The sequence below is a fragment of the Sorex araneus genome, chromosome 1 (assembly GCF_027595985.1).
Source record: "Sorex araneus isolate mSorAra2 chromosome 1, mSorAra2.pri, whole genome shotgun sequence".
In the NCBI taxonomy this organism is placed as follows: domain Eukaryota; kingdom Metazoa; phylum Chordata; class Mammalia; order Eulipotyphla; family Soricidae; genus Sorex; species Sorex araneus.
Window position 1 is genome coordinate 250,257,796 of NC_073302.1, and position 23,855 is coordinate 250,281,650.

At 38.5% G+C, this 23,855-nt stretch overlaps 1 protein-coding gene across 5 annotated transcripts in view; it reads right to left on the reverse strand.

Annotated features, from left to right (window-relative positions):
- NAA16 (N-alpha-acetyltransferase 16, NatA auxiliary subunit) overlaps positions 1–23,855 on the reverse strand; it is a 66,873-nt gene that overhangs the window by 38,940 nt on the left and 4,078 nt on the right. For 2 of the 5 annotated variants that reach the window (XR_008627321.1, XM_055121835.1), the window contains exons 2-8: positions 19,068–19,152; positions 13,699–13,803; positions 12,187–12,344; positions 8,990–9,124; positions 8,098–8,251; positions 5,805–5,924; positions 1,983–2,078 (exon numbers count right to left, since the gene is read on the reverse strand). Coding sequence is in view for 4 of the 5 variants with exons in the window: in XM_055121835.1 (XP_054977810.1) it covers positions 1,983–2,078; positions 5,805–5,924; positions 8,098–8,251; positions 8,990–9,124; positions 12,187–12,344; positions 13,699–13,803; positions 19,068–19,152 (853 nt within the window). In the remaining variant the exon portion in view is untranslated. Of the gene's footprint in view, positions 1–1,982; positions 2,079–5,804; positions 5,925–8,097; positions 8,252–8,989; positions 9,125–12,186; positions 12,345–12,413; positions 12,847–13,133; positions 13,665–13,698; positions 13,804–19,067; positions 19,153–23,855 lie in introns of those variants that run through there. The other 3 variants (XM_055121841.1, XM_055121848.1, XM_055121855.1) reach the window with 3 other exon arrangements.

Sequence of the window (23,855 nt, forward strand, 5' to 3'; positions counted from 1 at the left end):
CTGAATGACAGTCTGGCTGGGTAAAGTATTCTTGGTGAGGTCTTTCAAGTTATTTTTACTCACTAATGGCCTTGGGCCCGGAACGTCTCATTTGACAGGTCTGCTGTAAATTTTAGGGATGTTTCCTTGTATGTAATTTCCTTTTTTGATATTGCTGCTTTAAATATTTTATCTCTAGCTATGGTTTTCGTCATTAAAGACTTTTTGAGTCTCTTTTAGCTGGTGCCCTTTGGGGATCTGGATCTGGATGCCTGCGCTCTTCCGCTCTGAAGAGCTTCAGCTTTTAAGCAATGATGTCTTTGACTATTATTTCTTCATTAGGTTGCCTTCGTGTCCCTCTGGGACTCTGATGATTTTTATGTTACTCCTCTTAAGTTCATCTGAAAGCTGTTATCTGCCATTTGTTTATTTTGAAGTCTTTTCTTCCGGGTTCGATCCCCGGCATCCCATATGGTCCCCCGAGCACCGCCAGGGGTAATTCCTGAGTGCAGAGCCAGGAGTGACCCCTGAGCATCGCCGGGTGTGACCCAAAAAGCAAATAAATAAATAAATAAATAAATAAAAACCATAATGCACAAAAGGAAAACGAAAGGGAAAGCAAGAAGGAAAGTGCCTCCTATAGAGGGAGGATGGGGGTGTGGGGGTGGAGGGATGGGGTGTTGGGGATGGTGGTAGGGAAACAGGGGACATTGGTGATAGGAAATGTACAATGGTGGAGGGAGAAGTGCTGGATCATTGTATGAATAAAACCCAATCATAAACAGCTCTGTAATGTTCTATGTTATGAATATTCAATTAAAAAAATTTTTTTAAAAGTTAATGTGGAGGTTCATGCCCAATTCAATCAGCCATAGTACTTCTCCATTAAATTTAAAAAATAATGATTTATAACTTACAGTATTTTTAACTAAAAAAGACCTTATACCAAAAGGGCATAATTTTCTACAAAAATTATCAATAGCGGGTAGGATGTCTGCCCTGCACAGGTTCAATCCCTGACAACCCATATGGTCCCCCTTCCCCCCTGCCCAGTGATTCCTGAGTGCAGAACCAGGAGTAACCCCTGAGCACTGCCAGGTATGTCCCGACCCAAACCTCCCAAAATCAACAAATATATTCATTACGTCGAGATAAAGTAAGGGGCTGGAGCGATAGCACAGCGGGTAGGGCGTTTGCCTTGCACGAGGCTAACCCAGGTTCAATTCCCAGCATACCATATGGTCCTCTGAGCACCGCTAGGAGTAATTCCTGAGTGCAGAACCAGGAGTAACACCTGAGCATAGCTTGGTGTGACCCAAAAAGAAAAAAAAAAAGATAACGTAATTTTTTCCTCTAACACAACCCAAAATTATATGAGTTCTGCTTCATACAACTTGGGACAAGATCGTCAATAAAACCAAATTATACAATGGCTGAACATATAGCAGTACTCCTACATTATTAAAAAAAAAAAGCATATATACCATAATACTACAATCTACATATACTGCTAAAAAGAGAAAGAGGGTTTGTTTTGTTTTTAGGAATATAAAATACATGTTGCTCTAGAAAAACAACAACATGATAAAAATAAAATTTCAGGAAAATCGTTATCTGAGGAGACAGACTTTAAGAACAATGATTTCTTAGTAGGCCCAAAGAGTCCGCACTTCACATGATCATGTGCCAACAATAAAAATCTAAAACTTCAAAACTTGTACCACTTAAACCACAGTGCTCAAAAATAACTCATCACCAATTCTAGGGAATTCATTCTAATTGAGTTACTTTTTTTAAGGTCATGTATAATTTTACAATTGCATGTTTTGACAATTAAAACCATACACTGACACTATTAACATATGCATGGAAATTAATAACATATCACCTTCATCCAAGACTGGTGTAGATATAAGCTCTTTAACAGAACCATCCTATTTTAAAACTGAATGATGTTGAGTAATTTCAACTACTTTTACTAATAAAAAAAATCTTATTATTACCTGGGACAAGATTCAAAGGTAATCTTCTAGGTGAAATTGCTCTGGGGTGCTGCTTACTAATTTCTTCATAAACTTGAAGTCTCTCTTCTAAAGTGCCTATTATCAGTAAATATGTATGAGATTCAAAGTACCAAGATTTTTACATACAATAGAATAAACTTTAAAAATTACGTTATAATAAAAATACATTATCAGTATTAAAACTGTCCTCAACTTTAGAAAAATGATATTGAAAACTGCGGTGATAAATAAGTAAATTAGTATTTTACACCTAATGGCTAGAGAAATCCAAAACAACCTTTATCACAAGATTCTACAACCTCAAATCATGCAGATATAACAGATTCAATATACACACTTCTATTTTAGAGCAGACTCATGAATAAGAAAATGTTCCATTATAAAATATCATAAATAAATATTCTAACACACATTCCATAAGTATAATGATGCTTACTGATTAGACTTTAAAAAAATAGTTTTAAGATAAAGAACGAGATTTTTAAAAATTCTGTTCATGGCCCACATCCAGCAATGCTCAGGGGTATGTATATTCCTGGCTCCACATTCAAGAACTACTCCTGGTAGCATGGGGATCCTATTGGGTGCCAGGGATTGAACCTGGTTCAGCCATTCGTAAGGTAAGCACCCTACTGGCTGTGCTATCTCTCCAGCCCCCAGAATGCAAATGATTTTAATGGTCAGGATGTGGCTCAGAGGTCAACTGTATGTTTTTCATGCATGTGATTTGGTTCAATCCCCAGTACACACGTACACACACGTACACAAACACGTACACACACACACAATACATACAAGTATAAAAAGAATACAAATGTTTTTATACAAAAAGATGAACCAGGAGGCCAAAGAGAGAAGTCAAGGGGGTGAGCATGTTTTGTCTGCTAAAAAGCCTGGGTTCACTCACTGACACTGCATGATCTGTCTCCCCAAGGCAGAATAAGTAGTCCCGGTACTGCCCGGAAGGGCAGGGGGGAGCTTGTGAAATAGAACAAAACGAAAAGATTAACTGGAGCTGGATAGATAGCTCAATAGGCTGAGTGATACAGGAGGCCTTGGGTTAGATCCTTAACACTGCATGGTACCCTGAGTGGCCAAAAAATAAAAATATTCAGTAAGATTTTGTTATAAATAATCTAATTAAATGGAAAATTATAACATATACTAACAAAATTTTATCTTTCCTCTTAAGACCAATCAAACTTTGTAGTACGAAATAGAGGATATGTTGTAAACTATAAGTGAGTTGACAATAAATCACAAAGTAGGATTTTGGCCTATTTCATTACTCTAAAATAATATTCTGCAGAAATTTAAGAAAAAGCAAACAACCTGTTTTAAAATTTTATCATTTTAGTAATTCAGATCACAAAAAGAAAAACTACTTTTAAGAATAACCCTTGGTATAGTAACAATCTCCATAATAAATGCAGCACTCTAGTCAAGATTATGAACAGCACTTTAAAAGGTAAAGTCTGACTTTGTTTAGACTCTTTCCTTCCCCCAAAAATATGTTTTGGAGCTCCAATGTGGCTAGGTTTAAAAAAACTGGCATATGTGAAAACTTTCACATTCTGGTGATTTGGAGATTTCAAAAATTATCAAGGACCCTTATACTAAAATTTACATGAAAGTTAATATTTTTAAATATAATTATGCTTATTTTAGAGAATAAGAGTATATTAAAAAAGAAAAAAACCTACTGCTCCAGATACAAGTCTTATAAAAATGTAGTCAACATTAAAACAAACAAAACCATTTCAATGCCCTTTTTGAAGTCACAAGTTGGAGCTCCAGAACTTACCATATGGGGGAGAAAAGGTCCTAAGAAACCTAAAAAGATAAAGTAATGCAATTAGTTTCATAAGCAACACATTGTATAATAAGCATGGGTCCTGACATATGGAATATATTATATTCACTTTAGTAATGTAACTGCCTTATTACATGTAACTGATATAAGTACATGTTACACAAGGAAAAAGAGTTATTTTAGGCTTCCAACACTAACACCCTGACTCTCGTGTTGCCATTTGTGTTCTTGCCATCTGGTGACTTCATTAATAATGTTCTGCTCTGTCAGATGGTGCCACACCAAACTGTAATATAAAATTTTGGCAACAATAATCATTTTTTTGGTAAAACCTATGCAATATGACATCCAATGTGAGCCACCAACAGTACGCATGAGGCATCAATGTGTTAAGGTATGTGACTTCTCTTTCTCTTTTTAAAGTTCTTTTGATCTAGTCAATGTTTCTATTTTCATCATTTTCTTAAAAAATATTTAAGAAAGGGACAGGGAAATAGTTCAAGGCTGGGTGGTGGATAAGCACATTATCCCTTAAGCACTGCCTAGAGCAATCCCTTAGCATCAAACTAGAAGTAGCCCTGAGCACTGCCAAGCATGGCCCACAAACAAGAAAAAAATTATAATTGTATGGGACCAGAGACAGAAGCCACTCAGGTATGATCTCCAGCATCCCATATGGTCTTCCAAACACAGCTAGAAGTAAGTAACTCCTGAGTGCAGAGTCAAAAATAACCACTGATCATTGCCGGGGTGGCCCAGAAATAAAAACAAAAACAATAACAACAAAAAATTTAAATTTACATGCAAATAGAACTTGGATTAACTTATAAAATGATTAAGAAGCAACAAACTTCTCTCATAGCTATTATTTCTATAAATATCGTTTAGCTACCTAAATAAAATACTTTTTAATTTTTTAATTCGCTGTTTTTAACTGCAATACCTTAAACCGTAGTATTTCATGGTTACCCGAGCCGTATATTTATCCATGAGTAAATATGATATTAAGAATATTAATTGTTTCAATACTTAATTATGAAAATATCAGGGAATTTTGGAATATTCTACATTTGCTCTACACATTTTAATCCTGTTTAACATTAAGAGAATAATATTTATGATGATGTTATACTACTATATAAATAAAGCACTTTCTTTGCCTCAAATCTACATTTAGAATTTGAGAGTATCAAACCTCATTATTTGAGGGGGGGGCCTCCACAGCAGTACTATGTTGCACAAAGCCGTCAGGATAATATGCGGTTGTGCTTAGAGTTTGTACTCCATCTCTTAAGAAATCTTGCCAGAGAGATAGTGGTGCAGTGAAAGAAAAGGAGGGAGGGAAGGAGGGAGGGAGAGGGAGAGAGAAAATTTGGCAGTCCGCAGACTTGTAATTTGTTACAACTATTTAATAAAGTGATGGGGAATCTACTCACATACCTCCCCAAGCACCATTTAAGAACAACCCCTGCGCACCAGGAGTAGCCTCCAAACAACACTGGGTGTGACCCAAATCCAAAAAATTTAAGTGGGGCTGGAACAACAGCACAGTGGGTAAGGCATTTGTCTTGCATACGGCAGACCTGGATTCAATTCCCAGCATCCAATATGGTCCCCCAAGCACCACCAGGAATAACCCCTGTGCATCGATAGGTGTGACCCAAAGAGGCCCCCCCAAAAAAACTTAAGTAACTATACTAACTATTCTAAAATATTAAATAGTGTAACATTTCCCAGAAAGTAAATGCTCATTTTCTTCCCTTTCTCTCTAGTATAAATATCTAAATGAGTCAAGGAACCAAAATTTACCAAAAATTACTTCCCACAAAGTAAAAATACTTAAATTAATTTTAACTTTCATGTTCACCAATAATTTTCATAAATGTAGATTAGTAACAAAACTGTCCCTTAATTATTATTACAACTTTACATTTTATTAAATTTCAAGTATTAGTTAAGAGAAGGTAATGAAAAGAAAGATTACATACTTAGTTGCAGAGCTTTTTCCAGGCCTTCGTAATAACACCAATTTTCTGCATTCCGATCAATCAAGCTTTTGAATACTTCACTGGCTTCTTTAAGTCTTCCCAACTTCAACAGCATTTCTCCTGCAATTAAGTTTAAAATCATATTCATTTTACTTTGATATTAAATGCCTTTCTGACTGCAGATTCACTAAGCATTAGCAGCATTAACAGATAATGAAAGAACCATATATGCTTCACAGTGGGGCAATGTTATATAATTTGCCTAAGTAAACAAAAATTCACAGCTTGCCTTCAGAAAAAAAAAACTTTGTTTATAACAAAAGTCTTCTCTACTAATACTCTATTTCTACTCCCTCTCACAGATCAAACATATCATATGGGGCACAGGGGATCAAATATGGGTCCGCCTTGTGCAAGGCAAGAACCCTACTCACTGAACTATCTCTTCCTAGTCCTAACTAGTCCTCTTCCTGGCAATTTTCTGACAACTAAGTCAGAGGTACACTGCAAAGGTCTGAAGATGCAGTGCTCAAGGGATTATGTGGTACAGCGAACTGAACTAGCATGCAGTCAACCCTGACTTGAATCCTGGTAGCACATTTTTGAGCCCCCAGCATCAGCAAGTATGATCCCTGAGCACAGACCCAGGAGAAAGCCCTGGACACAGGCAGGTGTGATCCACCCTGTCAGCCCCCCCCCCACAAATAAAAATAAAGTCTATTTAAATTAAATTTAATTAATTAAATTTAAATTATATTTAAAGTAAAGGCTATTTAAATTAAAGTTTATAAATAGGAAATTCATTCACAGGCTAGAGATGGAACTCAACAGTACAGCATTTGCCTTGCATATGTGAAACCGTGAGTTCTATCCCCAGCATTGCCAAAAGTTTATAGATCAACTCTACTACCTAAAAAATTAGGAAACTTTGAGCAAGTCTCAAAAGCTTTAGTTTCCTCCACTTTAACAGGAATAAACTGCCAAAAAATTAATTAAAATAAATTTTAGAATTATGCCATACTCCCAATATACAGTGTTAGCTATTATTTTTATTATGCTTCGTAGCATCTATACAAAATTTAAATTTTAAATAACTTTAACTGGAATTGAGCATTCTAATAACAGTAGCACTGTCTGTCGTCCCACTGTTCATCGATTTGCTCAAGCGGGCACCAGTAACGTCTCCATTGTGAGACTTGCTGTTACTGTTCTTGGCATATCGAATACACCACGGGTAGCTTGCCAGGCTCTGCCATGCAAGTGTGATACTCTCGGTAGCTTGCCGGGCTCTCCGAAAGGGATGGAGGAATTGAACCCAGGTCAGCCACATACAAGGCAAATGCCCTACTTGCTGTGCTATGCTTGGGGAATAGGTAACTAATGATCAAAGCTTCATCAACATAAATATTTGAGTCAGAAGACAGTATAGTGGGTAAGGAACTCGCTTTTTACACAGCAAACACCATTTCAATCCCTAGCACCACAGGTCCCCACCAGGAGTGGTAAGCCCTGACAGGTGTAGTTCAAAACCAAAAACTAAAATCAATGTACTTGGAGGCTAAAGAGATAGCTCAAAGAGCTGAACACAGGCTTTGCATGTGGAAGGTCCAGGTTAAACTGTATGGATTCCGGAGCAATAAAATGAAAGTAGCCAAAAAATAAAATAATAAAAACTCACATGACCCTTTGTTGATAAATATTTCAATAATTAAGATCTGCCTTCATATTCAGCCCAAAATAAAAATACATGGCCTGGTGCCACCCTTGAATATTAACTGTATTTAACGACATACAGAGATAAATTCATATACTTATATATGAAGGAGATGATGAAGGGTAGGAAAATTATAAAAGCAATATAGCACTGCTTAAGAAAATAGTATTTAGAGTCAAAAATCCTGAACTCAAACCCAGCCTTACCCAAAATACTTAGCTGTCTGACTATGGCAAGTCACTTAACTTCTCCATTAAAGTGGATAAAACAATTGTATCGTAAGAAAAGTAAATGAATAAAAAATGTATTAACAAAAGCATTAACACTATTATTTGATACATATCAAGTCTATTTGGAGGGTGGAAGGGGCACACCTGAAGTCCTCAGGGATTACTCTTGGCTCTATGTTCAGGAAACACTCCTAGCATTGCTCAGAAGACCAAATGCAATGCCAGGGATCAAACCCAGGCAAATGCCTTATCCACTGTACTGTATCTCTGGCTCACACAAGTTTTACTTTAATGCTAAAACAAATTATTTTTGTTCTTCTGTGGCCATTAAAAAGGCATGTTAACTTACCTTTAATTTCTTCTACTAAAAGCTTATCACATATTTGTTTCTCATATGTTTCTATATGTTCCAAAGATTCCTGAAATAGCTCTGCCTCTCTCATCACCTGATTCTGGTATAGTATCAGTTCACTATATTCATAGTCTATTTTATTGGGAGGAACCTAGTGGGGGGAAAAAATGACAAAATTAGTCCATTTATATACTTAATTGTATAAACAGTAACAGACCTTGATACACTTCACAAGAAAGGAGTGAGCTATGGCAGAACTGTAAACTGCTTGGCTGAGTACTAAACAAATAAAACAACACACACTTTCACAAAGAAAATGAATAAAAATCACAAGCTGGATCTCTTAAAAAAAAATGACAAACCTTTAATTAAGAATCACCAAGAGGCCGGGGCAATAGTACAGCGGGTATGGCACTTGCCTTGCATGCAGCCAACCCAGGTTCGATCCCTGGCACCCCATATGGTCCACCAAGCCCTGCCAGGAGTGATACCTGAGCAGAGAGTCAAGAGTAAGCAAAGAGGAACATTGCCAGACCCCAAAGCTCATAATAAGCCAATTATGAAAAGCTGTATACTTTTATAAGTATACTTCTAATAGTCAAATAGACCAATTCTTAGGGAAATTCAGTCTACTGAAATTAACTTAAAAATGAAAAATATGAAATGACCAATAGCAAACAGAATTTACAATACCCCATAAACACTCAGATAAACTCCTTCAAATCCAGAGATTAGAAAACTAATAAATTTGAAAGCATTCCCAATTATTTAGAAATTTCTTTTCAATTTTTTCAGTCTCAAAGACTTTACTTCCTATGTGGGAATAGGAGTAATGAGGAAGTCAACTGTTTGAGTGAAAATAGGAAAAAATGTTAAATGATGTCCTTACTTGCTGAGTTTGTCTAAATTCTTCCAATAGCTTTAGTGCCATATCATAATCCTTCAGCAAATGGTATGCAATAGCATAGCCAATCCAGGAAGCACGTTGTGTTGGGCGTAACTGAAGAAGCTGATATCTTGTCTCCTTAAAAAAAAAAAAAAAAAAAAAACTTTTTGTAGATCACGGTATATTTAATGAAAATTAAAAAAAGAAAACAATCTTAAATTTTTCTTTCTAAACGTCTTTTACTTTTCAACTTTCTCTAAAATATTTAATACATTTTAAGGAAAAAAATTTAATTCCTAATACTTTTAAGGTTCCTAATCTAAAATATTTAAATCCTTGAATATTGTAAAAATGTTACTGAAAATGTGTTCTTGGGGACCCTGATTTTGGATTGCCTTACAAAAAATTCATTTTGGGCTGGAGTGATAGTACAGTGAGTAGGGTATTTGCCTTGCACGAGGCCGACTCTGGTTCAAACCCCAGCATCTGATATGATCCCTCAAGCACCGCCAGGAATAATTCCTGAGTGAAGAGCCAAGAGTAGCCCCTAGCAGGGCTGGAGCGATAGCACAGTGGGTAGGGCGTTTGTCTTGCACACAGCCAACCTGGGTTCAATTCCCAGCATCCCATATGGTCGCCTAAGCACCACCAGGAGTGGTTCCTGAGTGCAGAGCCAGGAGTGACCCAAAAAGCAAAAAAAAAAAAAAAAAAGAGTAACCCCTAGCGTTGCTGGGTGTGACCCAAAAAGCCAAAAAAAATTCACCTTTATGGAATGAGTTTCTTCTAGTAACTATACACCTTACAACAGAGATTTAAATTGTTTCAGTAAATAAGTTTTATTATTTATAAATCATATGAAATGACAACAAACACAGTTAGAGTTGGTCCCAGACAAGGAGTACACCCTGCTTGGGGACACTCTCAAGCACGTGACTGGAAATAACACTGCTGTTGTTTTAAAATAGTTCAACATTGGGACTGGGGCAATAGGTAGGGCAGTTGCTTTGCACTCAGCCGATCTGGGTTTGATTCCCAGCATCCCATTTGGTTCCCCACCACCACCAGGAATAATTCCTGAGTGCAGAGCCAGGAGTAACCCCTATGCATCACCGGGTGTGACCCAAAAAGGGGAAATAAAAAAAAAAAGACAGTTCAACATTAATGGCATTTAGGGATAATCATCAGGAACTACCATGATTATCCCAGAAGAATAGATATCCTTTCTAAACAGAAAGACAGTCTCCACCATAGTTCATATATGCACCAAAGTTTTGGGCAAATGCAACTGCTTGGAGGAGCAGTGTCTTATGAAGAACATAGCAGCCAAGACATTTTTAAGATGTAATCTTTTGTTTCCATGAGTCTATTGTTGGCATGGGAGTTTAGCTAAATGAGTCACTCCAAACTTTATGCCACAAGGACTAACATATCCAGATCTTTTTTTACTTAAAAGGATTTTTGAAAAAGATCTTTGTCAGAACAACTTGGACAGTATCACACCTCTATCCCCATATAAACCTCCTGACTTTTAGCCAAGTAAGGTTAAGCTCTATCACTCTCAACCCAAATTTTTGTTGCTGCTTCTGTCACTTCCACATTCATTAAAATCAAAATCAAAACCTGTATCTTGGTTTTCTCTTCTCTGCCAAATCCTGCCATCATCCTTGGAAAATTCAACAGTATAGATCACATCCAAGAACCATGAATTGAAAATTTTCTTATCTTTAAGCATCCTTTTCCCAAATTCAGGAACCCACTCCAAACCATACCATCAGTCCAGAAATCATAAATTCAGTCATCTCACTTGCTGGTACTTATTCTTCTGCTGACAACTCTAAGCAACATTCTTATCCTTTTATTTTTAACATCATTAAAAGGTTCTTTTTAATTCTACCTCTTTTAATCCTACCATCTGCTCTTTTTATCTTAAATTATTTCACTATCCATCTTAGCAATCTACTCTTTTGCAAATATTCTTCTTTACTCCATATTAAAACGCCTGGCTTTAATTCCCACGATATGTATACTGCCAAATACTGCTTAAGTAAAATCATTAAGACAGGAGAAATTATTAAGCTCAACAGAAGCCTTAAATTTTGTATATACTGGTTTTGGGGTCACACCCGGCGATGCTAAGAACATGTTCTTGGCTCTGCATCAGGGACCACTCCTGGCAAGCACGGCCGACCATATGGGGTGCTGGCGATAAAGCCCGGGTCAGCTGCGTGCAAGGCAAGTGTCCTACCTGCCCCAGAACCCTTAAAATTTGTGCACAAACCTACGTGTAAAAATTTATACAACAATAGGAAAGCTAAAGTAAATGTAAAGATTTACTTAAAGAGAAATACTTAAGAACTGATGGTCTCCTTAAACTAAGAAAACTTCATTTTATGTATATTAAGCTTACAATACTAAGCACAATAAGCACAGAGATACCCAGCAGATTTGAAAATCTGTTTGAAGAGGTGTGGACTACAGGAAGACTGCTTTTCTGACAATGTTCTTATTTTATTTACTAAACCATAATACAAAAAAAACCCTTACTGTTCATATTTTAATTTCAATTAAAAAGAATGTAACATGTTTTTTGCTTTTTGGGTCACACCAGTGATGCACAGGGGGTTCTCTTGGCTCTGCATTCAGAAATTACTCCTGGCGGTGCTTGGTGACCATATGGGATTCTGGGGATAGAACCCAGGTAGGCTGCATGCAAAGCAAACGCCCTACCTGCTGTACTATAGCTCCAGCCCTGCAACACATCATTTAAACATAGAAAATATTCGGGTTTTTTAAACAGCATGAAATGAGCAGTAATTATAATTTTCTGACGACCAGCATGCAGTTCTACAGTTGATTTCAGGGAGGAAAGGTTCTAAGTAACTTTCTCTTGTACAACCAACCATAATGAGTAAACCAAGTCTATTTGCACAGACTTGGGGTTGGAGAAATAGTATAACAATTAAGGTGCTTGCCTTGACTGCAGTCAAACCAGAGTTTGATTTCCAGAACCTCAAATGGTCCCCAGACACCTGCCAGAAGTGATCCCTGAACACAAAACCAGGAGTAAACCTTAAGCATAGCTGGGTGTGGCCCCCCAAAAATAAAGCCTGCACGATCTTGGCTTATCATCTCATTCTAATCACAAACTTTTAAATTACATACATTGTAAAAATATGTACCTTTACAAATGAAGTACTTACTCTGTAACCTTCAAGATCTCTCATTTGGATCTGCAATAGAGAGAGATCTCTCAAAATTTGCAGATTATCTTTGTCTAATTTGAGGGCATTTCGGTAACACTTAATAGCTTCATCATACTTCTTATCAGAACGCTGCAAGAGTCCATATACATGCCAACCTATTAAGTTAAGGAAATGGAGACATTCACAGCTACTAGAATATGCTAGGTATTTAATATAAAGCTTACCTTAAAGAAATGGTAATCTGTTTAGGAATTACTTCATAATCTGGAGTCAGAGGAAGAGGAACAAGGAACATGTATGGAGGGTAAAAATGAAACCAGATCATCTTGGAAAACTATTAAATTGCTATGCTAGAGAATGGGCACATGGTGCTTTACTATTCTAGGCTCACTAGCTTTGTTTAAAATTTTTCCAAAAAACTTTAAAGAAGAAAAACTTTTAAATAGGGGCTAGAGAGATAGTACAGTAGGTAAGGCACTTGCCTTGAACAGCTGAACTGTGTTAGATCCCTGGCTTATCCCTACCCGCACCAAAGTCCTGCCAGGAGTATTCCCTTGAGTGGAGAGCCAGGAGAAAGCCCTGCGCACAGCCAAGTGTGGCCCCCCAAACAAACAAACAAACAAAAAAAAAAGTAAATAAAACAATTTCTAATGTATTCTTAGAAAACTCTGAAAGTTCTTCATATTCGCTAGCCTCTATCCCCTCATTTTCCTACCACAGCATCAATATTCATTACTTAACCACTATGTAAAGAAAAAGTTACATATAGTACATGTTATATATATAAACTGCAATTATCTTTTTAAGCAAGTTTATATTCAATCTATAACAACATGTACCCATAAATTGCTGCTGATAGTAAAGATGACCAAAAAATAAGGTCTTTATTTACTGTAAATCAAAAGTCTTGGCGTATCTTGGAACCAAAAGAACTAAATACTTACATGCCCTTTCTCTTCACTCTGCGATAAGCACTGGGATTAAAAAAAAAATAAGTATTTAGTATTTTGAGAGAACCCTAGCCAAGTATGTGAAAACAAAAGATTGCTGGTATTCAATATTTGTCAATGATTTTAATGTAAAAAAATAAGATATAAGAGTAATGTGTTAAAAAAAGAGAAACATATAGAAAGGCAGAAGAGAAACAAAGATCAATTTCAATAACTCATCCTTAAAAAATATTGGGGGGAGGAGCATGTGCAAGAAAAAAATAACTGGTTCCAAGTCATAAATAATTTACCCAAGTTACTTTTCTCTCACATTAAGAACTTAAGTACATATATATTACATACGGAATCTTTAAAATACTTCAAGTAAACAAACCGGGATACAGAACAAAAGAAATGCTACAAGATATTAACCAGTATTGAGTTAAAACATTCTCTTCTATGCAGTTTTTTTTCTTTCTATGCGGTTTTAAAAGAGTAAGTTTTTACTTGAATATGAAAAACCTAGTAAATGGAAAATGCACAAATGAAATCAAATTATTAAACTAGAGCAAAAGGATACAGACATGACTCTTGACATCATTACGAAGTCCTTTACGAACAAATTCATATGCTTCTTCTTTTTTTCCTAAACAGTTCAACGTTAATCCTTTCATAGCCAAAGTCTCTGAAAAATATTTTAACCTCTATTTACACAAAAAGTCTTCAAACTATTCTTTAAACACTGTTTTAGTATCTGAGGTCTAACAATGCTTAAGTGATTCACCCTTTTAATCCCACAGATAGAACTTCTCTTTAAATACAAAAAAGTAAAACTACATTCAATTATTTGCTAGAGCTTAGCCAAGTCCTCTCCTCAAATTCCCTAGGCTGGAAATGATTTAATCCTCTCTGTCCCTTGGAAGACTCTGGAGGAGGGAGGGAGGGAGGGAGGGAGGGAGGGAGGGAGGGAGGGAGGGAGGGAGGGAAGGAAAGGAAGGAAGGAAGGAAGGAAGGAAGGAAGGAAGGAAGGAAGGAAGGAAGGAAGGAAGGAAGGAAGGAAGGAAGGAAGGAAGGAAGGAAGGAAATGAGGGAGGAAGGAAATGAGGGAGGGAGGAAATGAGGGAGGGAGGAAATGAGGGAGGGAGGGGGAAAAAGTAGCAGTACTTCTTGATACCTTGAGTGTGTCTGACCCAGGTTCTACCCCCCAGTATCCCATAAGGCTCCCATGCACTGCCAATAGTAACTCCTGGGTGCAGAGCCATCTCTGAGCATCAGCAGGTATGACCCAAAAACAACAAAATAAATAAATAAATAAATAAATTGTTATCTGGCATAATTTATTGGGTTATCTTTTTAGGATCACTATCAACATAAATTTATGTGAAAATAAATATTTTGGTGTTCCCAGATGCAAAAACTGAAAGTACTAAATTATGCCAAAAAGGGGAATAGAGGGGGCTGGAGGAATAGCACAGCGGGTAGGGCGTTTGCCTTGCACGCGACCGCGACCGACCCAGGTTCAAATCCCAGCATCCCATATGGTCCCCTGAGCATCGCCGGGGGTGGTTCCTGAGTGCAGAGCCAGGAGTAACCCCTGTGCATTGCCAGGTGTGACCCAAAATGAAAAAAAAAAAAGGGGGGGGAATAGACATTTTGGGGTAGAGGGAGGGTGCTGATTTTGGTTTCTGGGCCACACCTGGCGGATTTACTCCTGGCTTTGCACTCAGGGAATCACTCCTGGCAGTGCACAGTAGACCTTCTGTGGTACCAAGAGATTGAATCCAGGTCATTCATATATATATGCATGGCAAGCAGCCTACTTGCTACACTATCTCTCCAGTCCCAAGAGCTTTTTATCATTACATTTATTCCAGCTACTTCTAATTAAACTAACATCTGTTTACATTACAAAAGGCGTAGCAAAGAATATGTTAAAGTAGTTAATAAAAAAATCATTTAAAATGAAATAATTCAGGGGCTGGAGAGCTAATGAAGAGTTTAAGGTGCTGTGCACAGAAGCCAAGACTTGTTTGAATGCCTGACCCCACATATGATCTCCCAAGCACCAACCAGAATGATCCCTGAGCACAAAGCAGGAATAATCCCTATGCACTAGAGGTATTGTGTGTGTGGCCCAAGCCATCCTACCAAAATAAATTAGTAAAAAAATAATTCTGGGGCCAAGGAGAGGACTCAAAATACTAAAATGTATGATTTGTCAGCAGGAGCCCAGGTTTGATCTGCAGCATGCATGGTTCTCTGACAACAGTTCAATGTGGCATCTCAGCACCCTAAAACACCCTTATAAGAATTCTCCAGCCAGAGATTAAGGCGCTGCATGTAGTCACTTCTGGTTTTACCCCTGGCACCATGTAGGGCACCTTGATGGTACCCTGATCACCAGAAGTCATTCTTGAACACAGAACCCAGGAGCAAGCCCTGAGCACCACCAGTTACAGACCAACAACAGAACAATCTCCGACTAAGCCTTAACAGAATTAAACTAAATATAGTGGTTTTCAAAGTTATCTCTGCGGACTCAGCTTTTAATAACAAGGTGTCCAGTGGTCACGTCCCATTAATCCAGTATCAAGCTCCCATGTGGGTAAAGTTCTACAGCTAAAAAGATTAACAAACAAGAATCAGAGATAAAGTACATTGGTGCAGTACTTGCCTTCCATGAGGCTGACCCAGGTTTGATCGCTAGTACTGCACAGGGGTCCCCCCAAGCATTGCCAGGAATGATCTCTGAGCACAGAGCCAGGAGTAAGTGGTGAGCAATGCTGAATGTGGCCCACAAACTCAAATAAAAACATAAAAATTTAACATTACTGGAGCTGGAGTGATAGCACAGCCGGTAGGGCATTTGCCTAGTATGCAGCCAACGAGTTCGAGTCCCAGCATCTCATATGGTCCCCTGAGTACTGCCAGGAGTGATCCCTGAGTGCAGAGCCAGGAATAACATGTGTGCATTGTCGAGTGTGACCCAAAAAGAAAAAAATAAAAAAGAATTAAAAAAAAATTTAACATTACTAAGGGCCAGAGAGATAGTACCGTGGGTAAAGTGCTTGCCTTGCACACAGCCAACCCGGGTTCAATCCCAGGCACCCCATATAGTACCCTGAGCATTGCCAGGAGTGATTCCTGAAAGCAGAGGCAGGAGTAACCCCTGAGCACTGCTGGGTATGGCCCCAAACACCCTCCTCCCCCCCCCAATAAAAACATTTCTAAAAATTTTATAAAATAAAAACTTCATTTCCTTCAAATAATATTAGAGTATTTTAAACATTATCAAAAAGCTAGGCAGGATCACCTTATTTCCCCAGTCAAATAATTTTTTAAATTTTCGTAATATTCGAAGACCCAATTTGCTTTGTTCTGTAATAGAACCATAGTTTGTATATCTAACCTAGTCCATCCTTTTCATTTTTATTTTACTTCAGTATCTGGGCCACATCCAGCTGTGCTCAGGGCATACTCATATTTCTATGCTCAGGGATCATTCCTTTTGGAAGACCATGTGCTGCCAGGGATTCACCAGGATCAAACGCACACAAGGCAAGCACCTTAACTCCTGAACTATCTCTCTCCGGCCCAGCATATCTATCATTTAACAAAAACTAGTCACCAATGAATAAAGGATAAAACAAGCAAATTATCTTTACTATAAAACCTTAAAAGATAATTCAAGGCAAACTGTCCTATGATAAATTAGTAGTATCACAGAGATCAGGGACTGGAGAGATAGTACAAGGGGTAAGGTGCTTGCTTTGCATGGGGCCAGCCTGGCTTTGATACCCAGCATCCCACAGAGTGCCCCGAGCCCCACCAGGAGTAATTCCTGAGTGCAGAGCCAAGAATAACCCTGAACACTGCCAGGTATGTCCCTCCTGCCCTCCCTCCCAAAACAAAACCCTCAGCTGATAAGATGTAAAATTGGACATCTACCCAATGTTTCTCTACAGAACAATGTATTATTATATTTTCATATTACTGCTCACTATACGCATTGTCATAATTCCATACCTAGAAAATCAGAGTAAACTTAAGTCCTATGAATTCTGGTCTAATGTAAACCTCATCTATTGTCCCTGATAAACCAACCACTTCCTGTCTAAAAGTAAAGATTGTACATACAACTAAAGTAACATAGCATTAAATTTAAATGAGGCATAAAAAAATAGGCCTGAGAGAGAGCTCTATGGAGCTATCTTCATAGAGCTTATTTGGAGGAAATATATTCTTCATACATAGGAGATCAGTAGTTGGTTCTTGGCAATCGATTCTCAGAGACCTACCAGGAACAATCCACAAGAACAAAGTCAGAAGCAGCCCCTAAGCATCACCAGATATGTGCCGAAAATAAAGAAAAAACATTTAATACTTGTAATACAGAACTATGGATTCTAAAAAATATTACTTTCACTTTTTTTGGTGAGGGGAGGGAGTTCTCTTTGGTTTGGGGGGGCCACACCTAGTGGTGCACAGGGCTTATTTCTGGCTCTGCACTCAGGGACCACTACTGGAAGGCCTCAGGGGCCGTATGTGGTGCTGGAGTCTGAACCTAGGTTGTAGGATAACATTGGTTTGTCCCTCCTCCCTTGCCACAAGTTTAGGTTAAGTGCTCTGGAGACACTCCCATTCCTTTGTTTATCTGTAAACTCTTCTCTGCACCCTCATTCCCAACCAGTTAATCACCTTTTCCTAATCAAATCCTGTTATCCTGTAAGATCAGATTCTTCTAAGGACTCTGAATTTGTATTGTAAGTGTCTTTTGCATAATTTACCTTAAAGCAATGGCCTTTCTGTGTGGACACAGGAAGACAGTTAATAATACGTCTTGTAACTTGGGAGCTGATTGACTCCAATAATATTTACTCCTGGGCATCTGCTTTCTCAACTCAGTTGCCCTTAGTTCCTAGCACCCCAAAAGCAAGGTCCCGACGAGGGACAGAATGGACCCAGGGCAAGCTGTGAGCTACCCTGGCATCGAAATGGGCCAGGCCAAAGCGCCACAATACTCAACTATAAGTTGAGGGCATGATTATGGACAATGCTGTTATGATCCAAAAGTAACCGACGCGATTAGGATCCTGCTAGGGTTAGGAAGACCAACCTGGCCTGAGGACTGTGATCTGTAATATATAGTGAGATGTCATCAGGAAGAACCAAACTTTATATCTCTTACTGTGCTCATACAGAATGACATTGCTAGAAATATTAGAAGTAGATTTACTATAACTATTTAAGTAGATTACTAGCTCACACCCTGATACACCCTTGTTTGGACCCCCACCCTTGAGTGGATCTCCTTAGATGAGATTTCCTTAGATGAGATTTTTGTTAATCTCCTCGAGAAATGGTTTTACCCTTCTTTGTTAATGTTCAACTCACCTTTGTGTCACCACCCCATGTAATTTGCTACATAAACTAAGACTGTGAGGCATTGAGGGGGATAGAAGAGACAGGGAGACAGAAGACAGAGGAGACAGAGGAAGAAGACAGAGGAAACAGAGAGACAGACACAGAGAGAGCACAGTGGCACACACATAAGCATAGCACAAGGTAAAAGAAGTGAGAGCAAGCGGGGCAGAAAGGGGGAAGAAAGGAAGATCCAGAGAGAGATTGAGAACCGGGAGAAAAACAGAGAGAGAGAACGAAATAAACTGATCAAGCAACCAGTTTGGCCTTCTTCCTTCCTTCGCCTGCCTCATCATCGCCATCAACCTCCCCCGGGGTGGGGAAGTGGCGTGAGACTACCGAACTCGAACTTGGGCAGCAGGAGAGATGAGTCCCATTGGCCCTCGTCTCTTTTGTGTTTTTACACAATAGGTCATGAAAGGCAAATGCCCTACCCACAGTACTGTCACTCTGGCCACTACACTTTCACTATTAAGAATCTTGTCATGTTAGATTTTACAATTCATTTTCCCATAGATGAGACAATACCTCCATGTTCAGCAAATTTTGGGTTTGAAAGAATCATCTTGCAAAACTTGAGGCCATTTTTGTATTGCTTCTGTTCGTAACATTTCTGTAAAGAAATAAAAATTATAAAATGAATATACAAGAAACAGATTTTTACTATATTATTTAAATTCTAAACTCAAGATCCAAAATTAGGTCTAAAACATGTGACAAAAGGTTAGAGACAGTACAGGGAATAACCTTGCATGTAGCCAACCCCAGCTTAGAAGTGCCTGTTTAATCTTGGCACTGCATATGGGACCCAGGATTGCCAGGTGTGATCCCTGACCACAGAGGCAAGAGTAAGTCCTAACCACAGCTAACTGTAGCCCGAACTCTTCCTCTCAAAAAATAATCAAAATAAAATGTATGATATTATAACACACACACACACACACACACACACACACACACAAATAGGTAAGATAGATACTGGTTTTTGGATCACATCCAGCAGAGCTTACTTCTAGCTCTGCACTCAGACAAATAACAACCATCAATCCTAGCAGGGCTCAGGAAACCATATGGGGTACCAGGGATCTAACTAACCCAGGTCGGCAATACACAAGGCAAAGTAATCACCCTGCCCATTATACTATCGCTTCATTCCCCACCATTCTTTTTTCTTATAATGAGACTTTATAAGATCTACTCTCAACTTTAAACACACAATTCAGAATTAATTTCCATTCTGTACTAAATTAAGGCTTTTGGCTGACTTTGAAGAAGAGATTTTGATGGTAGAAGACAAGAATAAGAAAAATATTAATTCTGTCTCTCTATATTATGGTAGCTTAGGTAACATAGCTAAAACAGTATTAACATTTATAGTTTTAATGAACAAGGTAACTTACTGTACCATCACCACCACAAAGACCCTCCAACTACTGTGTGTGTGTATATATATATATATATATATATATACATGTATATATATATACACACATATTATTTATATATATCGGCCACCCTCCAAGAACTCACAGCTGCTTCTTCCGTAAGGGAGCTTTTAAAATGAGGCCCTCATAACCATGCCACCGGAATCTGCACCAGCCTATTTCCACTCAGGGCGCTCAGGGTGAAAGCCCTTCCCGCCCCAAGGGACCCAGCTCTGGCAGTCACAACTACCCAACTGCCGCCAGGCTCCAGGCCACTTTCCACACACTTGGAAGGAGCCTCATGCATGAGTGAACATATTCCTGGACTGTGTGGTTGCAAAGCAGCAGCCCAACACATCATCATAAAGGTAAAGCCTGGCAAGCTCCCTATGGCGCATTCAATATGCCAAAAGCAGTAACAATAACAGGTCTCATTCCCTTGACCCTGAAAGAACCTCCAATCATTGGGAAAGACAAGTAAGGAGAGGCTCCTAAAATCTCAGGGCTGGGACGAATGCAGACGTTACTGGAGCCCGCTCGAAAATCGATGAACAACAGGATGAAAGTGATACAGTGATATGTATGTATATATATACACACATACATATGTATATGTATATATATGTATATACATATACATACATATCACTGTGCATTCCTGGGACAGAACCCAAGAACTGGCACCTCAGGGTCATAAGGAAATTCTTCCTAAAGAAATGTCCACAATGTTGCAGGATGTCTTTTGTGGGGGAGTGGGGGAGATTGGGGTGCTCAGGGTTTATGCCTGGCTCTGTGCTCATTCTGATAGGCTTGAGGGACCATCTGGGGTATCAAAATACAGGTCAGCTGCCTACAATGCAAGCATCCTACACATGATGTACTATCACACTAGCCCCTCCACAATGTTTTTCACAGAGGCTGAGCCAAACATGACCATCAACAGTTCAATAAGGGTTTCTTGGGGCTGGAGTGATAGCACAGAGTTTGCCTTGCACGCGGTCAACCTGTGTTCGATTCCCAGCATCCCATATGGTCCCCTGAGCACCACCAGGGGTAATTCCTGAGTGCAGAGCTGGAGTGACCCCTGTGCAACGCCAGGTGTGAGCCAAAAAGGAAAAAAAAAAAGAAGGGTTTCTTTTTCACCACATTCCAATAAACACTGGTTGTTTCCTGTCTTGACATATGCCCTTCTCTGGTATGAGATATCTCAGGAACATATTTGATTTGCATTTCCCTGATAAGTGACACTAAACACTTTTTCGTATGTCTACTGGTCATCTGCACATTCTTTTCATCTTTATCTCTCCCCATTTTTAATGGAATTATTGGTTTCTTTATTGTTGAATTTTGAGTTTTGTGATTACTTATGTATCTTATTTTTTGTTTCTGGGCCAGACATGGTGGTGCTCAGTGCTTACTTCTGTGCTCAAAGACTACTGTTGCTAGTGCTCAAGGGATTACATGGGGTGCCAAATATGAAATCTGGTTGGCCATGAGCAATACAAGCGCCCTACCCACTGTACTGTTACTCTGGAGTCTTATTATCTTGACTGCTAGGGTTTTTTTTTTTTTTCATGACAAGCTGAATTGTAAATGAAGTTATACAAAGTTCTAGCTTATCCCTATACACATCCCTAGTTTCCCTCCAGTCCCAAAGCCTGCCTTGACTGCAGACACTTTTCTTTCTTCCTTTTAGGCACAGCGGTTTGCAATACTGCTACTGAAAAAGTATCATGCATATCACTTTACCTCCTTTCTGCACCCAGCTCTTGTCTAGAGCGATCACTTCTCACTATCATTGTTACAGTGGCCCCTTCTGACATTGACTGCCTTCTCTTCATTGTGGCTAGATTTCAACTAAGGGTCAGTCCCTCTAGCTTTCGTGATTCTATTGTCATTGGGTATTATTCTCCTATGTTTTATATCCCACAAATGAATGCGATCATTCCATCTGTGCCTCACCTTCTGACTCATTTCACTCAGCATGATACTCTCCAGGTCCATCTGTGTATAAGAAAACTGCATCACTTTTTTTTAATGGTTGTATAGTATTTCTTTATGTAATAGATGTACCACTGCTTCTTTATCCACTCATCTGTTCTTGAGAACTTTGTTTTCAGATTTTGGCTATTGTGAATAGTGCTACAATAAATATAGGAGTGTAGACGCTTTTTCTACACTCCTTTTTTGTGTTTGGGCGCCACTGGAGTATATTGCCAGGAGTGGAATTGCTGGGTCATATGGAAGCTCAATTCCTAGTTTTTGAGGAACATCTATATTGTTTTTCCAAAAGGCTGGACCAACTGACATTTCCACAAGCATTCCCCACCCCACCCCCACCCATCCACATCCAGACCAATATGGTTGTTTTGTTCTCTGTGGTGACTGCCAGCTTCTTTGGTGTGAGACAGTATCTCATTATTTTGACTTGTATTTCCCTGATTAGTGATATAGAATCATTTTTCATGTGGCTTCTGGTCATTTGGATTTGCTCTTTATCTGATTCATGGTGTGCAAAGCCTTTCCCCCATTCATCAGGGTATCTTTTAATTTTCTTTTGCCATGCAAAACCTTTTGTTATAATACCTAAAATAAATAAAACAGAACTAAAAATCCTTTTTAGTTTGTGTAGTCTGCTTTTTTGCTGCTGTTGTTTTTGGTTTGTTTTGCCAATGGAGTTGAATCATTGAACATACCTTTGAAGTCTATATCCTGAAGAGTTCTACCTGTTTTCTTCAATGTATTTTGTAAATTCTGGCCTAATTTTGAGCCTTTAATTTACTTTGCATTAACTTTTCTTTCTGTGTGGTGTAAATTATCTAGTTTCATAGTTTGAGATTTATTTCTTTTTTGCCTATGTATTTCCAACTTTTTTAATCTTTGTTTTTGAACCACAACTAGCAATGATCACACTAATCCCTGGCTCTGCACTCAGAATTTACTTCTAGCAGTGCTCAAGGGACTTTATGGGATGCCAGGGATCAAACCCAGGTTGACCACATGCAAGGCAAGCACTTTATCAGCTATATGACTGCTCTAGTTCAACACGATTTCTTGAAGAGGCTCTCCTTGCTCTATCCCATGTACCCACCTCCTTTGTCATATATTAATTGTCCATATAACTGAGGGTTTTTCCTCTGGGCTGTCAATTCTATTCCATTTATCTTAGTCTACCCTTACTCCATGTTCCAAACATTTTGATGACTATAACTTTAAAGAATGATTTAAAATAGGAAATGTAATGCCTCTCAGCTTTCTTCTTCAGAACTGCTCTGGCAATTTAGGGAGTTCCTGGATTCCATAAAACTTTCAGACTCTAATGGGCACTGCTCTGAATTTGTACAATACATTGGGTAGGATGGTCACTTTGACAATGTTAATTCTTCCCATTCCATGAACGTGAAATATTTTCACATTTCCTGCTGTCCTCTTCCATTAATTTCAAACATGGCTTATAGCTTTTAATGTGTGACTTAAACATCCTTTGTTGTTTTTTTACTCTAAATTTGTTTTTGGGGTGCTACACCCAGCTATGCTTCAGGGCTTACTCCTGACTCTGTACTCAGGGATCACTCCTGGTGAGAATCAAGAGGACCATATGAGGTGCCAGGGATCATACGCAGGTCGGTTGCATGCAAGGCAAGCATCTCACCTATCTGGCCCTAGTATCTCTCCAGTCCCTTAAATTCCCTTTGTTAAACTGACTTGTAGATATCTGATTACTTTGGACACTTTCAATGAAGTTGTCTTTTGGAAAAAAAATTATGAATTTTGAACCATATAAATATATTTTTGAACCATGTGAAGATCTATGATATACTATCTCCTTCTGAAATGAAGATATTAAGGTACTGAGTTTACAGTGTCAGAATCACAACTCATATAAATATAC